The sequence below is a fragment of the Zonotrichia albicollis genome, chromosome 1 (assembly GCF_047830755.1).
Source record: "Zonotrichia albicollis isolate bZonAlb1 chromosome 1, bZonAlb1.hap1, whole genome shotgun sequence".
Taxonomy (NCBI): Eukaryota; Metazoa; Chordata; class Aves; order Passeriformes; family Passerellidae; genus Zonotrichia; species Zonotrichia albicollis.
Window position 1 is genome coordinate 65,308,929 of NC_133819.1, and position 20,541 is coordinate 65,329,469.

The window sequence follows — 20,541 nt, forward strand, 5'->3', positions numbered from 1 at the left end:
GCATAATGTGCCAGATCTCCTATTTAAGTAATTTTGCTATAGGTGCTTTTAAAGAACTCCTTTTTTTGTTGTTGTTGGGTCCCCCTCTTTTTTTTTTAATATCTTTCAAGGAAAGTTTAAGCAACAAGCTTAGGTCGATCCTGGAAAACATCAGTCTGAGATATAAATGCTTCCAAAAGTTATGACTGTGTGAAATGGAATTATAATTGAGAGCATTTTGCAAACCTTAGCTGTAGGCTCTGGTTGAATGAAGTGCTACTCGAGCTCTAATACTGCAGAGTGATTATGAGTGATCATTCCATGATGCAGGAGAAAATGGAATTTTCAACAGTGCTGAAACTAGGACCTTAAACTGCGTGTGTGCTGGAGAAAACATATAATGGTAAATTTGGGCCACACTTCTTTCCAAGTTTGGGAGTATGTTACCCAACTTTATGTAGATTGCTGAATCTGTTGGCGTGGAAAGCCATCTCTTGAGTTCCACCTTCAGCTTACTTGTGGCTTGCATATAGAAACCACTAACCAAAAAAGTAACTGAATCTATCTTGAAAGTTGCATTTATATTATATTATGTATGGAAGATTAAAGAGGAAAGAAAGAAAACTTTCCAAACTAATTTTGTTTTTTCTCCCCGCGGTATTTACTTTTTCTCAGCTTCAAGACCTTTTTATAACCTCCCCCACCCTATTCCCAAATGTACTAAATAGGATAAATTTGCTACCTCGTGGTTCTGCCTCCACCCTTAGATTCTACTCAAAGCCTTATGCTTGGTTTTGTCTGCAGCCAGACACCTTTGCCTAGTGCTGTGTGGGCAGTATAAATACAGCACAGGGTAGTTTGAAAAAAGCAATATGGCAAGATGACTTATGATGATGTAACTGTGCATCCTATTGTAAATATTTACAATAATGTTGCTTCTTGCCCTTCTCTGTTGCAGTAGCATTTCTGAGTGCTCTGAAATGGCTGTGGCATGATGATTCTTTACTTTTCTCAAAGGCAAAGGGGAGACAGTGTGGCGGCAGAGATGTTGACGCTGGTTTTGTATTAATTCTCTTTTTCCCTTGAACAGCACCCTGTTGAATTGTAGGTGGTCTTCAGGCTGTTTCTTCACTCTTTCCAGTGATGATTTATTTCTGTGCTTTCAGAGTATTTATGATGTTTCTTTTATTGTTCCTCATTCATTTGGCTGCTTTTTATGCTGCAGTTTGTGTAATTTTTTTTTTTTTTTGACTGGAGTGTGAAATGTGCTAGTCATCTTAAAACATACAAAACAGAATGGAGCATAAAATATGGATGGCCTCAGACTGGAAGAATAATGTGTCTGGAACTTTTTATGCGGTTGCAGGCTCCAACCCCAAACAACCCTTGCCTCCCTTTGTTTTTTATATGTAATTTATTACCTGTAGTGAAATTAATAATGTGCTCCTTTTAAATGCTAACTTCATTCAAGGTGTTGTGCAGATATTAGATAATTGTTATTTCACCTGCAGAAAGGATAGGTGTTTGTCTTTCTGATGGCCAGTACTCCAGCTTGACACTGGTTTTGTTTATTCCTGGTATGACCCAGACGTGGGACTGGTGGTGACTGAGGGTGTGTGGGCTTTTACAGAGATGGGCAACCCTCATCTGCCCAGCCACTGATAATGACCAGAGCACAGATGCATGTTGAGGAGATAGCTTGGGGTGCTCTGAGAAAAGAAGGGCATGAAACTCAAGGAGGAGAGCAAACAGAATCACAGGGAAGGCTGCTGCAAGTAGCAGAATACAGCCTGTGAGTGAATTAAGCTGACAAAACAGTGCTGTGTGCCTCTCTTTAGCAGGAGGCATATAAGAGAGGGACAGTCCTGCTCTGGTGCCCAGGTGCCTGGAGCTGTCACATCCGTCATGTGCCCAGCCTGGTAGCACATTTGGCATGAACTGCCCACAGCTAATCTAATCCTAATCTCCTCCTGTGTTTCCCTTTCCCTTCCTGTGCTGCCTGGCACGTGTGCACCCCAGGAGGCTGCGAGCTCGACCTGGCCTGCTTCGTCCAGCTGATCAACGAGATGGGGGGGATGCAGCAAGTGACTGACCTCAAGAAATGGAACAAGTTGGCAGACATGCTGCGCATCCCCAAAACTGCACAGGACAGGCTGGCCAAGCTACAAGAAGCCTACTGCCAGTACTTGCTCTCCTATGACTCCCTCTCCCCTGAGGAGCACAAGAAACTGGAGAAGGAGGTCTTGCTGGAAAAGGAAATCCTGGAGAAGAGGAAAGGACCTTTGGAGGGACATTCAGAGAATGCCTACAAGTTCCATTCCTTGCCCCGGTTTGAGCCCAAAAATGGACTCATCAATGGCGTGGTTCACAAAAATGGCTTCCGCAACAAGTTGAAAGAGGTCGATGTCCCGCTGAAGACGGGCAGGCGGCGGCTCTTTGCTCAGGAAAAGGAGACCACGAAGGAGGACGAGGAGGAGGAGGAGGAGGGAGTGCTTAGCGACTTACACAAGTGTATATACAAGGTAATGAGGCTGGCCTGTTCTGTGGAGCCGGTGGTGCTGTTGTGTGGGTGGTGTCTGGGTGCAGGCCCAGCTGCCTGAGGGGAGCTGTGGTGGGTTGCAGTGGCATCCCTGAGGCAGCAGGTATCATGGTTCTCATGGCCAGACGGTCTGGTGGCTTTATCCTGATGTGCCTGGCTCTTGCAGGATGTCTGGAAAAGCTGGGAGGCATTATTGTCATAACAAGATGCACTGGGCTCTGCCCCCCTTCATCTCCTTGTGAGAGGCTCCCTGAATACCTCTGCCCAATTATCCTTGCAGACACAGATTTTATTTTCATTTTCTAGTGACATTTAAAGTAATGTTCTGCTTTCTCATTCCTGCTTCTTGCAAATCTCTTGTTGAGTGAAGTAGTGCTGCACATCAAAACGAACATCACTGGAAATACTACTACATTTAGAAAGGGCAAATTGAAATGCAAACAATATTTTCATCCACGATGCCAGACTTTGCTCAGCACTAACAGTCACATGGCTGCTCAGTCCTCCACATACCAAGTACATCCATTTGCAAAGGAATGCTGACTCTCTCACTGTATTTTATTTGGCAGTCTCCTGCTCTGGAGCAGGACTTGGCGCTGCAACTCACAGTGCAATTTGGAGTTGAGTTGAATGGTGTAGCTGCGCTCTGAGAGAAATATAGCATTGAGTGTCTGTGGCCAGTAAAAGAATATGCTGTTCTTCCCCTTCCAATCTCACTTCCATCACCAGGAAATGAAGCCAGATAGCCCAAAATTACTTATTGTTAAGCTATTTAGGGACTGCATGAGCTCAGCACTTGGGCTTTAAAAGCCTGCTTCAGTTTTCTTTTGCAGTCTGTTATGATTTGTCAGCCCAAAAATTCTTTTTACTGGGGACTCTGGCCTCAATCCCACCTTTGAAAAGCAATCTCTTTGCCATGCTGCCTTTGGAGAGAAGCTTATCTAATGACTTTGTGAATAGTGAAGTGGCATTTCTGTGCTTAATATCCTGTCCTTAATGATGGTTAAATGAAAAACTTGATAAACCTTACCCTGACTGCTGCATGAACAATCTCAAACTTAGTGGGGGAATGCCTTTTTTTTTCTTTTCCAGTGCAAGTCCCATTCAAAGTTCAACAGATACAAAGCCACTCGAAAAGCAAGTTTGGGATTTGTGAGAAGTATCCCAATTGGATTTAGGAAGTAAAAAAAAAGCAAGCAAGCAAAGTGTAGCTGGTATAACTAGTCTGAGTCTGCTGAGGACCAGGCCTTTACCCCAAAAGGCAGAGAGCTCCCAGAATTTCTGCTTGGTGACCAAAAAATGCTCTGGCAGTAGGGGCAGCATCAGAGCCTGTCTGAGTCTGACAATACCAGGTAGAAATACTTCTGTCCTGAGCATGGAGGCTGTTAGAGAGGAGCATCACTGAGCCCATGGGCCAGGGCTCTCCCCACGCACCAAAACAGCTGCAGCACATGGAGCCACTCAGAGAATGCCCTGGGTTGTCCACTGTGGTACCAGCAGCTTCCCAGACGCTGGGAAGTGTCTATTTTGGTCCCATCCCACATTCTCTGTAGTGCAGAGACTGGGAGCTGCTGTCACAGGTGATGGACTGAGGGGAAGGCAGGGGGAAGCAAATCTCTGGTGGATTTCTGGAGAGATCCCTGCTGTGAAGCAGCCTGTGAGACACTCTGAGTGCAGGGAGAGGAGTGAAGCTTCATTTCCACAGCACTCAGGGTAAAGCCCTGTATGAGGACTGATGCATTAATACTGGTTATGTCATTTAGAGAAAGCCTCAAGACACAGAAATTATGCATTAAGCTTGATGCACCAGGGTAGCCCACAAGATGTAAAATTGCTGTAGTTCATCACTAGGCTTTAAAAGACTGAGGGAATGTGGTGCTGGCATCAGTTGTAAGCAGAGAGTGCATCATGGCATTTAATGGAACAAGCCTTTTAAACCTGTGTGTGTGGATGGGGGAGTGTTCTTAGCCTAATAACATCTTCCTGAGAAAATTTTAATTTCATTAACAGAACCTGCCCTCATATTAGTTTCCAGTTTCCACATATGATGGGATTGTAATGGTTCATTTTTAAAGCACATTGCTAATTCTAATTAAAAATGAAAAACATACATAAAACAAAACAAAAATAAACCACAATAAACCCATGTATGTGAAAAATGCCCAGGTGAATATCTTGAGGGCTGGAGGGAGCACATCATAATCATATGGCTCTAGTCCAGTTTAGGCCATAAAGTCTGTTTTTCAGACTTTGAAGAGGCCATGCATTTAGGATTTCTCACAGCAATTTCTGCAGTCAGCACATGCTTGAGCTGATTTTAGCAAGAGACATGCAGTCTTCCAGGAGCAGTTACCACCATATCACATGTCAAGGTTAGACTCAATCTCCTTTGTGTTAGGCTGACTTTCTGCCAGGACTCCCAAATTATTTTCAGTGTCTCTCCTTCCCAGGCTGTGAGGCTTGCTGTGCTTTTAGGTGTGTGCTGCAGGCTGCTGTGCTTGCTTGCTTTACTCCCAAATAACTGGTTTTTCTACCTGACGATTAAAATGTTGTCATTTCTAAGTGTGTGAAGTAAACTGCTGACATCAAAGCAGCATCTGATGCAAGATTTTCACACTTCTTTCCCCTGTTTTAGCTCTGAAAATATTTTAAAAATCTTTACTGGTGCTGAGTGAAAGCAGCATTTGTTTCCATACAGAACAAACGGAAGGCATATTAGCAGACTCATTATAGAGGGATGCACAGAAGAAATCACAATGCAGGTTTTGCCAGCCCTCCCATAAACAATCATGGAAATCCTGTGCTGAGCTCTCTTCACCCAGAGACTTGGCATTTTCATACTCCACTTAATAGGAGCCCCTCCTTTCCACCTGTGGCTATTGTGAAATCTCTGGTTTCAGCTCATATTTATGTTTGCTTTAATGTCTTTACCATTCATAGCTTTGCAGTGTCCTTCTCTCTGCCTTCCCTCCAGGCTTGGTGGTGGTGGTGATGCTCCCCCTGCGTGGGCTCTCGTGGCCCCTGCATCAGACCTGAGAAGAATCAGGGGAGGAAATAGGAATTTCTTTTCTTAAGCCTTCCTCTCTTCTTGTCATAGAAACAGAGACTTTACTTTGTGGCTTGAAGCTCCTAAGGCAGTTGTTGAACTGCTGAGATACTTTTCAGGGTGTTTGAAAGGTTATTTTGCTCCCCTGCAATTAATTTGGTGTTCTGGTTAGAATGCTCCATTAAAACATATAAAATTATTTTCTGTGTTATCAGAAAATGTTACAAGATTCCTCAGATTTAAGAAAAAATTCAAACAGCGCAAACAGACAACCCTCAGCCTTTAATTTGTTTTACAGCTTTTAGGAGACTATAAAGATTCTTGGCAGAGGAAGAAATGGGAATATGCAATTTTAAAGGGTTAAAGTGTTCCACTTTTCCACTTTCTTTTTTCTTGCTCCCTTTATACTTCTATTTTCTTTCTTGTCTTGTCTATCTGAGAAATGGAAAGACATGGCGAATCTTGGAAGATGAGGCGTTAATTTTGTTTTTCTGCATAAGACGAGAGGAGGAGGCAGGGCCCGGGAGGAGGCAGCTGCTGCAGGGCCGGTTTGCTGCCGGTGGCGGCCGAGCCTTGGTGCGGGCCCTGCCTTTACGAGAGGTTTTGTTGTAAAAGGCTGCCACAATAAACCCTTCACAAGGGCATTAAAAGATGAAGGAAATTGCTTATTGGATCACAGAGAATCCAGCTCTGAAGTTTATGGGAAGCAGAGTGCCCCAGGCCCTGGGCATTTCACAAACTTTTCTTTTGCTAAAGCTAATTATGCAGCATTCAATTTAAAAAGTGACAACGTTACAGCCATATGAGCAGAGTGATAGACTTGGCCTGTGGGGGAAAGCTGCTTTTATAGTTCTTTCTAGTTTACTCTTGGACATAGTTATTAAATAAATTAAACACAAGAAAAGGCTGAAGTGGTTTGGCAGATCTGTTTCATAATTGAAAAACTAGCTAGAAAGGTAACAGTCCAAATAATAAAACCCATTTACACAGAGTTTTTAAGCCTGTGCTTGCTCAGATGAGCAGTCAGGGGGCACAGTGGGAAGGAGCAGTGGATCTGGCGAGGGGGCACGGACACTTTGCACTCCTGTTTGCAGAGGGTGCTGTCTCTGCCCGCAGCAGTGCCCTCAGCCCCCGTGTGGTGCCTGGCAGCTCTCCTGGCATGCAGCTTCCCAGCGTCCTCCTCCTGCCCTGGAGCACAGGAGGCAACAGAGGTGTTCCTGTCATGGGATGTGTGGTGTGCCTTTGGGATGTCAGGGCTGAAAGGAGCAAGGGGGTTCCCGTGCTCTTGCCTCCAAAGCCATTGGACCTTGCTTCCCAGGGCTTCTGGAGGTGTAGGTGTGCAGGAAAGCAGGTGCCTGGAAACTTGGGGCTAGCTCAAGCAGAAAACCAAGGCAGAGCCTCTTCTTGTACAGCTCCTGCAGCAGTGCCAAGAATGAAAGCACTTATTCAGCAATTTTACTGTGTTTTCCTTTCTCTAACTTTGTAATAACAGGTCTTGGTTCCTTGGCATTTTTACTGCTTTTCTTGAATTGAGCATAACTAGTTTTTGAAAGCCAAGTGATTATAGTAATCCTGGCAAACTCTGCTTTTTGTGACGCTCTTCCACCACATACAACATTTGATGCTAAGCATTTCCATGAATTTTCTAAGTCTATTTTCACCTGCTCCTTGTACATAAAGAGCATGGCCACATAGTCCCTGGATAATCTACTGGATAATGTAAATTGCTGTACATTACTGGATAAAGTAGATTTTGACTGGCTGCATACTGGGTTCGTTGCAACCTGTCATAGGGAGCTGGGCCATGTCTATGCTCTGTATTCATCAAACACCAAGTGTTGTGCTGGACAAAGCAATGTTCCTTCTGGGAACATTCAGTTGGCCTTTTTACATGGTGGGTTTGGGAAGTTCATGTGATTGAATTTCTGTATCTTCTGATGTATTTTCTCTCTGGCAACAAAATGAGCTTTAGACCCATACCTCTTCTGGAGACTTCATCCTCTTTCCCTCTGTTGTCATCTGGGATCGAGCCTGTAAGGAAAAGAGTGAGGCCATGGGGAAAAATAGGCTTGTTTTTTTTATTTTCACTTTTAATTTTATTTTATTTTTCCACAGGGTAGGTCTGTTTCTTTAACAACCTTCTACCGAACAGCAAGAAACATCATGAACATGTGCTTCACAAAGGAGCCTACAGTAGCTGAAGTAGAGGTGAGGCCAGCACAAGGGGTGGTAAAGGTTTTTGTTTCAGGGCGCTGAGATTCAGGATAGTTGATTTTCAAGCATTTCTCTAATCAATTTAAGGCTGTCTAGTTTAGAATTTTAAAAAGAAATTTAAATAGACATGGTGCTGATTCTTCTTTTTTAAAATATTTGAACATTTTTAATAAAGGTATTGATGAGCTGAGGAGGAGAAAGAATTCTTAATCTGACATGTGCTGAAACACAGAAAGCAAGGGGATCTAAATTTTGCCTGCCTTATTGTGACTTCCAGTTATTTATATGCTTATTTTTAAGCCATAGTTTATGTTGAATTACACTGAGGTCATGAAAGCCTTGTAAATTTCTGGGGTTTATATTTTAATGAGAGATACCTTGTTCAGCAAATTTAAAATGCATTACTGCTTTCTCTTACCACAGCAAGAATACTGGCGGATAGTGGAACAGAAAGATTGCCATGTAGCAGTGCATTGTGGAAAAGTAGATACCAACACCCATGGGAGTGGTTTTCCTGTGGGAAAATCTGAACCATTTTCAAGGTAAGATCCCCAAATCCATCCTCTTTATTGCCTCACTCATTCCTGAGCAGAGACCATGAGGGCAGCTTGGCACTGGGAGTGTTGGCATTGGGAATGTGCACTGACTGTGTCCCTCTGTGTCCCTCTGTCACCCTCAAACAGGCATGGGTGGAACCTCACAGTCCTTCCTAATAATACAGGATCCATCCTGCGACATCTTGGTGCTGTGCCTGGTAAGCAAGTCCTTTCTCTGCTCGTGTCAGTGTCCTCGGAGTGTGGGGCTGTCGGCACCAAGTGCATCTCCCTCTCCCTGCCCCCCGTTCCCCAGCTGAGGGAGCAGATATGCAGTTGTATGTAGGAGGTGCTATCTAAAGGGGAGAAGGCAGCCATGCAGATAAAGGATTAATGAGCAGTTGAGAGCCTGTTCCTGGGAGAAACTTGTACCTGCAGTATCCCTTGCTGTTCTTGCCAGGCTGTCAGTGTTCTTGTGTGTCAGGACAGAGCTGTGCTACTTCCACACTTGCAAAATGTAGTCTGTAGCACTGGGAAAAGCAGCACACACATTTTCTAAATGAATTGACAGATTCTCCAGCTGCCTATACACCATTGCAGTTTACTGATAAGAAACATTGGAAGCACAGTGGAGTCTCCTGTTGAGATCAGTTGTTGAGCCTGAACAAACCAGCTGGGAAACAGAGGGTACCTGTTGAAAGGCTTGATATGAAGCAACCTCCTCTGATCAATGGCAGTGAGCTTTAATATGGGTATTTGTGAATTCTCCTAAGAATAAAAGTTTTATACAGCTATTAGAAGACAAACGTGTTCAAGGGCACTGCAGTTGGCTGCTAGATATTTTCTTAGCGGAAAATGCTGGATTTGTTTAATTACTCCCTGTAAATTATTCACTGTGATAGGAAGATTTATAACTTCAAGGGTCAGCTAACAGGGAGAATAAGATTTTTGATTTAAATGCCCTCTCAAACTGTCTTTTACTGAACAAACTGAAGCTACTCAAAACTCATTTTCAATCTCTTTGTTTTAGGAGTGACAATTCCTTGGCTAAATATTGGCATGGTCTTTTCTACCTCATGCTGGTCTCGAGACCAAAATCACCTTCCATACATTGACTACTTACACACTGGTGCTGATTGCATTTGGTAGGTATTCCCGTGGCTGTTCTTCACATTCCCTGCAGTGGCTGCCTGTAGGCTGGTGTTAGTAGCAGCTTGTGTAGTACTTTTGCCTGAGGGAGTCTCACCTAGAGGGTCCAGTGTGTGTGTGTGTGTTGTTGGGATTTCCAGTCTTAATGGGAAAATGTGGTACAAACTTAGGAGATGAAAACACCTTTCCTGGAAGAAAAGTGGTGGTGAAAACACCTTTCCTGGAAGAAAAGTTTCACTTGCTATTCCATGGTCTATTCTGGTGTCTTGATGTCCCCATGGTGGCAGTGGCATCATGGACTGCTCTTTATGCATATGCAAAGTGTGTTCTCACACATTTCTCAGATGCTGCTGATGTCAGGGGTGCTGGTCCAGCTGTCACTGGAAAAGCACATGGCCCAACGAAAAGGATTTGAAATCTGGAGAAAACCATGAAAGCAGGATCTCCCCTCTCTCTCTAGATGTGTTAAGTTGAACAGATGTTCTGTATGTGATCCTTTCAAGGGGTGAAGGTGTATAACTTGGATTATGCTGCAGACCTGGGAGTTTGTCACTTTCTGTCATGGGCATTTCATGCTCTTCTCCCTGTTCTGTGAATCAGGAATGTGTAATCTTTTATAATAGTATACTGTCAGGACAGATCACTGAGCAAACTACATTGTCCTCAACCTTAGGTGAGTCTGTTTCTCTCTAAAACATTAAACTAGTCTTAAATGACAGTAAATTCCAAACAGAAGCTGTTCAAGAATCCCCTAATTAAGTTCTGAGGCCACTCTTCATGCTGTGTGTCAAAACATGTGACTCTTGGGATTGAACAGGCTTGCATACAGAGAGCTCAAATTTTTGGAAAGACTAGTGTTCTGTTTTTTGAATCCAAGAAGAATAAAAAGCCAATTGCTTTATTTTGATGGACTTATACAGATGAGTACATAACTTAAGGCCTCTTTGTGATGATAGCCTTGATGAAACAGGCATAGTAGGCAGGAATAGCTCATAAGAAGGAAGTGAAACTCCTTTGTCTGTTGAAGCTATTCTTCAGCAAGGCTGCCAGCCTGAAGTATCAGGCTAGTATTCATTAGCTCATTACAACTTTTAATAGTGCAATAAAGCACCCAGCTGTGTTAGGAGAAGATGAATTTAATATCTCCAGGTCTGCTGCGGAGCAGCTCTGACAGCCTTGCCTTCAGTCACTGCTTTGGGGACAACAAAGTGGCCACTGGGCTCCAAACATCTCCTCTGTCTTGCCAAGTCCCTCTACCACCCAGAAATCTTCTTTCCAAGGACAGATCCCTGTGCTACTCAAACCACTTTGCTTACCTGCAGATTGCTCAGCTCACTCTCCAATTTCTCAGGTTTTACCTCTTGGAGATTAAACAGGGGAGAACTCAATTTGCATGCTGGGCAGAGGTCAGTAACCTAACCTTTTTATTCTGGAGGGATCCTCAATGCCCATTAAAAGAGAGAAGGAAATCTTGTTCTGCCAAGACATTCAGAAGTCTACAGTGGCTGCTCACTTCCCATTTTTATAGGTACATCAGGAATTGCAGATGAGTGCAATTGCAGCATGCACCAGTTGCAAAGGATCTCATTCCCCTTTATGCCCCAGGTATTCAGTTCCATGCACTTCTGTGCTGCCTCTCCTCTTCACACAACCTTCCCAAGCATTTTCCTGTGCCTGTCTTGTGAGGTTCTGTGTGCTTGAGTCAGCCATATTTTCTGACTCTAAAAGAGAAGAGTGGGTTCAAATTTAAAATACTTTCATCCCTGTAACTGGAGTGATACACCACACCTGGGGAGCTGTACTGAAGCTGTCACTACTTAGCAACAAAGTATTTGAGACATGGCATACATTTAAAATTGCTGTTTGGACTTGATCCTTACTTGTTCCAAGATAAAGTTCTTCTGCTTCACCTCTCTGTAAGCCTGGGAGTTCTTAGCAAGGCCCTGACCATTGTCAATATATCTGTAAGGAGTAGGTCTTTGTGCACCTGGGCAACCAGCTCAATCAACTCTTACTGTGGCTGCAGTTAGCCACAGCAGATAATGTCATGTCTTCTGCCTCTTGGCTTGAGGATCAACAAACACAAATCAAAGTCATCATCAGTAGAGTGAACAGTGAGGAGGTGTTCAGATCATAGGAAGTGCAGCCTCCTACAGACTCTTCAGTCAGGATAACCCTGTGTGATGCACATGGAGTTAGTGCATGTTATGGGCAAGTACCCCGACAAGGTGTGTAAGGCCAGCAGAACCCTTCATGAAGTTGCTGGAGAGATCAGATGAATGGCAGGAAGACTCTACCACTTCCCCAAACATCATTCCAGCCTCATTCTCTTGTTCCAAGTTTGGAAAAACAACTCCGTGTGTGTGTTACTGGTGTGGGGGCAAATGAACTCCAGATTGAGGTCTCATTGCCTAAAGAGAAAGGGTAACTCATGGGGAAGCTGCAGATGCTTTTGACTTGCCTGAGCATCACCCCTCAGATAGGCTGCAGGCAAGAGCAGTGACCAGTTGTCACCATGCCGCCTCCCTGCATCCAGGAAAACAGCAGATCTCTGGATGTGTGGCTCTAAGAGACTCCTGTGTTACTTCTTGTCATTCTGCTGAGGGAGCAGTGCTGGCAGTGAGCACAAGAGGACAGCTGCTTCCTTGGCTTCCAAGCAGAGGAGGATGTGCAACTTGGCAGGTTCCCTGCAGAGTTTGAAACCTTTCCTGCCACTTTGGCTGCTCTTAGTCAGGTCTTGTGTTGGAAGGGAGAGGAGGGATGTGGGATTTGTTCAGTAAGCAAGGCAAGAAGGTCTTAGGCAACTTAATGCACTAACAGTAGAGGGAAATTGTGATTTCTTGACTCTTACAAACATAAAATGTTACTAAATGTGAAGATCCTTTGGTTGGTAATAAATACAGTCTTTTATGGTAAAGATAACAAATATTGGTGCTTACAAGATGCAAACTTCTGTCCATAATTAGCTGGTTTGGTGCTATTAAAATGACCATCAGTCTGTTGCTGGTTTCTCTCCTCTGACTCTACAGAGGACTGAGTTTTCTTTCACATTTCTGGTTTGGGGATTTTGTGTCTTCTGATACTTGCTGAACACAATCAGACTGAGTCTGAATAAACAGCTTCCCTTCAATCCTCAGTGTTTTACCAAAAGAACTGTGTGTGAAACCCTGTGTTGAATTTCTTTCTTCTAATCAATGTGCTGGTCTGAATTGTCTGTTACTGTGTAGCTGTGGACTGTTATTTACTCCACAGTAAATCTTTCTCTTTTCCTCTGACAAAACAACAGGTATTGCATTCCTGCTGCGGAGGAGAACAAACTTGATGATGTGGTACATACCCTGCTGCAAGCCAATGGCACTCCAGGGCTGGAAATGCTTGAAAGTAATGTAATGGTAGGTTAACACTGGGAGAGCTGTTCCCATTTGAGAACCCCAGGCTATTCAGGAGGCTGGTTGGTTGGGGATTTATTTTGGTTTTGTCTTCCACTGCAGCAATGCAGAGGGGGCTACTTTCTGTTTGCAGTGTTTACCTACGTGGTATTTTTCCAACAAGGCTGTTAGTATGTATTAATATAAAAACAAACACGTAAGTGTAATAAATGTCCATTTTTAATAGTATCTATAATGTATTTAGCTTCACAAAGGGAGTAGGATTTAATCAATTCATCTGCCATGACTGATATTTTATGATGCCAGCATGGATAGGAGAAATCTAATACTTTAGTATTTTTGCTTTCTTTGTTTATCTTTTGGAAAACAATTTATTTTTAGTGCATTTAAGTACAAACTGGGGAGCCCATAACAAAAACCCCTGCCTTGGTTACCCATGTTAACATCTCACAGAAGTGCAGTTGCACAATGGATTTAATGCCAAGTCGGAAAAGATCAGATGGAAAGCTGAATGATCTGCATTGCTCCCTGTAGGGGCAGACAGTGTTCTGTCCTTGCCATGGGGGAGTTTAAGGTGTTGGTTTGAGGAGAGAGAAGCATTTCTACAATTGTCACTGCAGACCCTGAGGTCTGGCACATGCGGAATGGGAGAGGGAAAGCAGCTGGAGCAGAGCTGTTCCCAGAGCACAGCTTTGCTCCACGAGCTGCAGCATGGCAGCACACAGCCAGGAAGGAAGTTCCCATTGATTTCTTTTCTCTCTCTTTTTTTTTTCTCTGTCTTTCCAGATCTCCCCAGAGGTCTTGTGCAAGGAGGGGATAAGGGTGCACCGTACTGTACAGCAGAGCGGGCAGTTTGTTGTCTGTTTTCCTGGATCCTTTGTGTCCAAAGTATGTTGTGGCTATAGTGTTTCCGAATCGGTGCACTTTGCTACCACCCAGTGGACAAGTATGGGCTTTAAAACAGCCAAGGTAAGTTGAGAAAAGGAGTTAAAATGGATTCACGGCCCTGCCATCTAAAAGGACAGCAGACATTCCAGGATTTGGTAGCATTATGACAGTAGTGCTACAACGTCTGTTTTTCTGGACTGCTAAATAAAAAAAAAAAAAGGAAAAAATTCTGCAAGGCATAAGGCGATCCAGTGTTGTCAGAAAAGTGACTGAGTTGTTAACTGACAGATAAAGACTTGTGTATATATAAAAAAAATCAGAAGATTGTTGTGCCTGCAGACCAGTTTGCAAGGAAGTGTTTCAAAAACCCCTTCAGAGCTAATGATTATACATTGTATTATGCTTACTAATTTTCTTTTTTAAGTGATGTTTTCTAGAACCATTAGAATCTCAGGTGCAAATATCTGAATAACTGTGCTTGTTATCTCCTATGGTAGGCAGAGTCAGTTAATACTCACAGATGTATTGCTTGTTTTTCTCTGCCCCTTCATTCAGGAAAAGCTGTTGATCAGGGCAATTTCAATTTAATAGACTTGAAAATCCTTAGGTTCACTGACCAGCCCATCCAATACCAGATGTAAATAAATAACCCTCCCATTCCCTTCTCACACCAAGGCAGGTTGCCTGCAGAAACAGGTGATTTGTCCAGTCATCATGATCCTGGCTACATTTCTGTGTTCTTGGACAAAGCATTTACGTCACTAATTGCTTTCCCAACCTTCTGAAATACACTCTGGGTTACAGATACTATTTTGGTAGTGTTTTATAGCTAAGCCACTAGTAAATTATCCTTTACAGCTTCAGACCAAGTTACTAAGTAATTAACTGTAATATGTCCACAGTTAGGGATTGCTTCTTTAGGGTAAATGGAATTCTTCCAGCCTGGTTATACTAACTGTATATTAACTTAGTTTGAAATAAAAGGTTATTTTATTATATATTTATTTTGGGGGAAGGTGGGAATTATGTATATCTATAGGTAAGGCATAAGAATCCTAAGCTAACCTTTCCTGTCTGAACGTACATGATTATATTAACTCCATGTGCTGTATTTATCTCTCTACTGAACACTTGTTTGATATCGTGAAAATGCTACTCCTGTAAGAGACAGAAATCACTATGCAGCAATTAAACAGCTCTTGGTGCCTCAAATTTTGAAGAACAGTTTCTTTTGATTAATTTTTAAGAGCTTTGCACTGGGTAAATAGAAGCTGGCTGAAATCCCGCAGATTACAGTCTATGATAACCTACCTTGGAAATTCAAGTCACAGCTCTCACAAACTTTTCAAGAACCACAGATAACATGTTTATATCTAAACAACTTATGAAACATCTACTGCATTGTTCTTTTACTTCTCTTTTTTTTTTTTTTTTTTCCCTTTCTATCCTCAAACTGTCTTATGTTCTGAATTCCCTTTAATTTTGGAGATTATTCTTTGGTTCCTCCACTTTGACAAGGCACTTTGCCATCTTTGCCACAACGCTGGCCAGGATTGTGCTTCCCAGAGGTGATGAGATGATGTGTGTAATGGGCAAGATTCCCTTTTTGGACTGTGAAATGAACTCTGATAAACAACTGTACCTTCTATCTGTTCGTTCTCCACAGCAATACTGAGAGTTTTTAGCATTTGATAAATTAACTTTGTTTTCATCCTGTGATACTGTGACCTGATTTTTTAATAGTGACTCTCTTTATATTACTAAAATGATGTTGTTTCATTTCTGTATTGAATGACTACTCAATCTCCTTTAATACATGAAAAAATGAAATTCTGCATCTGAAATTGCATTGATTTCAGTCTTACAAGCACTCTGGAAAACCTGTTGGAATAAAAGAGTTTATATAAACACCTGTGTAAAGGCGACAGTCAGGTTTAAACTAGACTATATTTGGAACAAGGTTGCTTGTTTTATAAAAGCACCCTAAGAGCTCTTGAAATGTTAAGGCAAGGATGAGAAGAAGATTTAGACTTGTGGTAGAAGAGTGTGTGTTTGGAGTGGCAAAGGGATAACTCCATAGCTTCAAATAAGGCATTGGGCATAGTCAGTGAAACTCATTTAGGAAACTGAAGTAGAGAATGTTGGACTAAATGAAGGCACTCTGGGTTAGGGGTTTGGAAATAAGAGGGAATGTCTGGTTTTAAAGGAGGGCTTTGGTGCTCTTAAGGCCTACCAGAAACTGGGTGGGAAGAGACTCAGCTGGTATTGTAATACAAGAGGAAGAAGTACATAGGAAAGATGGAGTTAGTCTTGCAGCTGGAGCAGCACTGCTGCACACTCGGGAGAGCCACAGTCCACAAGCCAGGTTTAACTCTGTTACAGTGACACAATCCCTGTGCGCTGCTCTCCCAAACAGGAAAGTTGTGTTAGCGCTGTACTCCCTGGCCATCCATGGAAGATGCTGGCAGGGGCTGGACAATTATTTCCCTGCCTCCAGTTTTACTTGGGGTGAGGAACATGCCTTTAGAACGCCACAGGTTTCCCACTCCTTGGCTCCTGTCACAGAGCTGTCCCCCCCTGAACACATGGGGCTCCTTCAGATGAAACCAAAGGGAACGTGGTCCTACAGGAGTGTACCTGATGTCCTCACTAGAAAAGAACTGTACTGTGGTGGAGAGCAGAGATTAAGAACCTCGGAAGAGCAGTAAAATGCTAAATAACCACTGCTGTGGAAGTAAATGTACAAAAAAGTAAGAACAGTGAACCACTGTGGTGGCTTTTGCAGCAAGATCATGGCCTCCAGCCCTTGAAACTTTTGGAAGTAGGTAAGGACAAGAGTTGCAGCTGAGAGAGTCTGTGAGCATTTTTGGAAGAAAAAGCTTATAAATAAATAGAGAGGTTAAGTTCACACACCAAAAAAAAAAACCCAAACTGATTTAAAGAAAAGCAGAGGATGGGTCAGTTTTTATCATGAAGGGAGGAGGTCTCTTTCTGCATTCTTCAGGAGTTTGTTCTAGCACAGTTTAATGTATCCATAAATAATCTAGGAAGGGAAGTTAATAGCAAAGCTAATCCTTTATGCTGAGGATATTAACAGTAATGGCAGCAAAAATTAAAGCTATGAAGTGTTACAGAAAGATCTCATGATACCGAGTGATGCAAGTGAGAAAATGGTAGATAAAGTTCAGTGTTGATAAATATTAAATTTAAAAACGTAATCCTAATGTGACAGATACAGAGATGGACTCTGAATGATGGACTCTTGCTACTGAGAAAAGAGGTCTTTAGATTCCTATGGAGCTGTCAGTCAAGTGCTCTGGCATAACAAAAATACATTGAGTGTTAAGAATTAGAAGGAGAGAATAGATAACAAAGCAGAAACTGCTCTGCACTGTGTAGTCTTGGAGGTTTGTGTAATTCAGAGCCCCTAATTACAGAAGGAATGTAGAGGAACTAGAAAAGCACAGCAGAGATCAATGGTTAAAATTATTAATTAGCCTCTGCATTAAATACAAGAGTACTACTCAGCCTGGAAAATGAATGACCAAGAGACGTCTGAGAGCAAGAGAGATCACAAGTGTCAGGCTGATGACAATTATAATGTGAATGTTCACTGACTTCTGTGACAATGAAAAATGTGTCACTAAAAGAAATAATCAGGCAGCAGTACAAGTCTGTTGTAAAATACTTACCTGTGTATTTCACTACTGTATGGAAGAGAAAAAAGTACCTAGTTTCAGAAATTCAGATAAATGCAGCAAGTTGTGCTAAACCCAGCTCCTGCTCAGGGTGTCCCTGAACTGTCACCCAGCTGGAGCTGACCTTGCTTTCTTGTCCAGCCACCCACTGTGGCCTTTACTCTGGCTCTGTGTGTTGCCTATGCAGAATTTTTCCCTGGATAGGAGTCTGTTCTTGTGTACACAGCCTCAGACTAAGCGAAACTAACATGGAAAAATCTTCCCATACCACTCCTAACAGTGCAGCTGTTCCAACCCCACGGAGGGTCCAGCAGAGCAAATGCCTTCTGAAAAATACTTTTTTTTACCTCTGAACCTCTTTTGAACCCTTTTTGGTCAGCAAAGGCTGCTATTCCATTTTATGTGATAATAATCACTTGAATGCATGCAGTGGGTGCTATTAAAAATGATTAATTTTATGATACATTGGTTGTGAAAAAAGAAATACCCAGAGCATGTAATTTAAAAAAAAAATTAAAGCAAAAAAAATTTAAAATCTTCAGGGTTGTGTGTGCTGAGTAGGTTTTTGGCATGTTTAACCACTAACCAGAAATGTCACCCTCACATTACAGTCCAGTGATAGCTCATTTGAGCTCTCTTGACTCTACATAAGCCAAAACAGACCTCTGTAGCTACTGGGAAAATGCTGCACTTTTCCCACCTGCACATTAAATCAAGAAATTTGCCTACCTAAGGATTATCAAAATGGTTTCAGGTACCAAAATAATTTGGTTTGTATTGAGTGTAAAACATAACTTTAAAAGCTTTCACAGAGAGGAACCAGTAACAGGCAGAACTGAATCCCCCTCTTTGCCTGTTGTCTCTTTTCCCTGGCATCTGCCTGTTCTGCTAGGTTTTTTTATGTTTTAAAAGATATGAACTAACACCTGTCCTGGGTTTCAAGCAGGTCATATGTATGGATCTTACACTATTTGTATTCTGAGCCATCCAGTGTTACTGAGCTTGAGTGATGGTGTTGCTCCTCTTGCCCTCCACAGGAAGAATTTTTAGGGAGAGAATTTTGAGGTGCTTGGAACATAAACACTTTGTTTAACTGGGACTATGAAAAGATTTTACTTGTGGTTGTTTTAAAAGGCTACTTTTTGCTTCAGTTTATTAGTATCAAAAATTTAATTAATTAACTTTGAATTAATTCTTGGTAACATTTTATTTTCAAATTTTTCCGGGAACTAATGTGGCAATTTTGTCCTGTCCCAGGAAATGAAGCGACGCCGCATAGCCAAACCATTTTCAATGGAAAAGTTGCTTTATCAGATTGCAACAGCAGAAGCAAAAAAAGAAAACGGACCGACTCTGAGTACAATATCATCGCTCCTGGGAGAGCTCAGGTAATGAATTGGGGGCCTGCTTACCTCTTTTGTTTCATTGACAGACTCCAGAGATGGATGATGTGGCGTAAGTAATCCTTTCAGACACACCTTGTCCCTACTTATCCAAGCCAAAGCCCAGCAGATGAACCTGAGGACAGGCACACATGGAAGAAGCAGCTTCCTTGATTGCAACTGATGTGACAGTGCCCATGGTTAGAATGTCTTAACTCTAAGAATTCCCTACTGTAGACATCTTAAAAAACCTGAAACTGCAGTTTGCACCAGGTTTTTATTAATTCTTGGTGTTGAGAGTTGAGATTTCCTGATGCATTATGTGAACTATGTGGTGCCAAGAGATTAAACACCTTCCTTGAGTTTTTCAATCTTTTGCCATCAGTAGTCACTGCCAATCCATGTCTGTAGTGGGTTTTGCACCAGAAACCCTTGTCTTCAGTATCAAGACTGTTATACCACAGGTACAAAAAGTCCTTTGTGTACACAAAGTTGTCTTGGTTTTAAATAGTGAGTAAGAGAGCAGTTGTGCATGCATGGTAACGCATCTGGCATTAGAACCTCCAGCGTTTTAAAGAGTAAAAGCTTCACACTCCTTTTTCTCTTCAGTATTAAGGACATTTGTTCAGGGTTTCTCTTAAGATAGGTGAGAAAAGAAAATATAATGTTGCCTGGCTTCCTGTGTAATGATCTTCTCTTTTGTTCCCTACCATGTAGTTGCTACCTATCTTTCAAGTTTGTGACAACTGATACTCGAGATGTCAAGAAAGTTTTGATGAATGGAGTCTACAAACTGTATTTAATAACTAGCATGTTCATTTGGAAAATTTCCAGTGACATATTGAAGGGGAAAACAGCCCATGTGTTGTTTAGTGTTCAGAAAGAAATGCAAAGAGGTGTGCTGACTGCTTTACCTGCAGGTGGCTCCCCTGCGGAAATAACCACTTTCAAGTGCCTTTTTTATCCCCTTGAAGAGGAAGTCTGCAAGTACAAAAGGCGAAACAAGTGTTGGTGTTTGCTCTTAGACTATCACATCGACCTTTATCAGAGTGGTTCTCAAACTTGTTCCTATGCATAGGTTGGAATTCACTGGAGGATGTGGATCCTTCCTGTGGCTGGTTATAGGAAACAAAAGCCCAGACAAAAAAAAAAAATCTAAAAAAAAGGCAAAAAAAAAAAGCCATCTGAAGTGGAACATTGTGGAACATATTTTTTATCCTTTGTTTTGTTTTGCTTGTTTGTTGTGTCTCTTGCTGCTTCTTCTCCTGATATGCCTTGGTTGCTCAGTTTGCCCGTGCCATTTGCTTAGCTTGGCTCTTCACTCATCTTCAGCTGTGTCTGGTGGTGCACTTTTTTATCCTCCCCTTCCATATGCTCAGCTTACTCCACACTTGCTGTCTTCCACTCAGCTCCAACCCAACCTGCTCTCCTAAAGCTGTAGAGTTCAGCACAGGAGGTATTGTCCGCCTTAGAGATGCCGCGGGTGAAGGGCAGCCGGAGGGCTTGGTGGTTGTCCTTTATTGACATCTCCTTCTTTTTCCCTGGGTGTACAGCAAGATCTTCATTTTTTGGCATAGTCACTTGCCCTGCTCCCCCTCTCCTGCCTGAAACACCTTATGGCAGCAGGTCCTTGGTTCATCCCTGCCTCCTGATGAAGGGGCTGTTGCTCCTGACAGCCACGGCTCCTCATCTTCAAGGTGGCTTTTGGCAACTTCAGGAATGAC

At 42.5% G+C, this 20,541-nt stretch overlaps 1 protein-coding gene across 2 annotated transcripts in view; it reads left to right on the forward strand.

Annotated features, from left to right (window-relative positions):
* Positions 1–20,541, forward strand: part of JARID2 (jumonji and AT-rich interaction domain containing 2) — a 211,130-nt gene that overhangs the window by 184,707 nt on the left and 5,882 nt on the right. For both annotated transcript variants that reach the window (XM_005481753.4, XM_074543159.1), the window contains exons 8-15: positions 1,999–2,501; positions 7,680–7,772; positions 8,202–8,320; positions 8,462–8,532; positions 9,342–9,456; positions 12,747–12,852; positions 13,636–13,818; positions 18,693–18,823. In XM_005481753.4, coding sequence (XP_005481810.2) covers positions 1,999–2,501; positions 7,680–7,772; positions 8,202–8,320; positions 8,462–8,532; positions 9,342–9,456; positions 12,747–12,852; positions 13,636–13,818; positions 18,693–18,823 — 1,321 coding nt within the window. The remainder of the gene's footprint in view (positions 1–1,998; positions 2,502–7,679; positions 7,773–8,201; positions 8,321–8,461; positions 8,533–9,341; positions 9,457–12,746; positions 12,853–13,635; positions 13,819–18,692; positions 18,824–20,541) is intronic.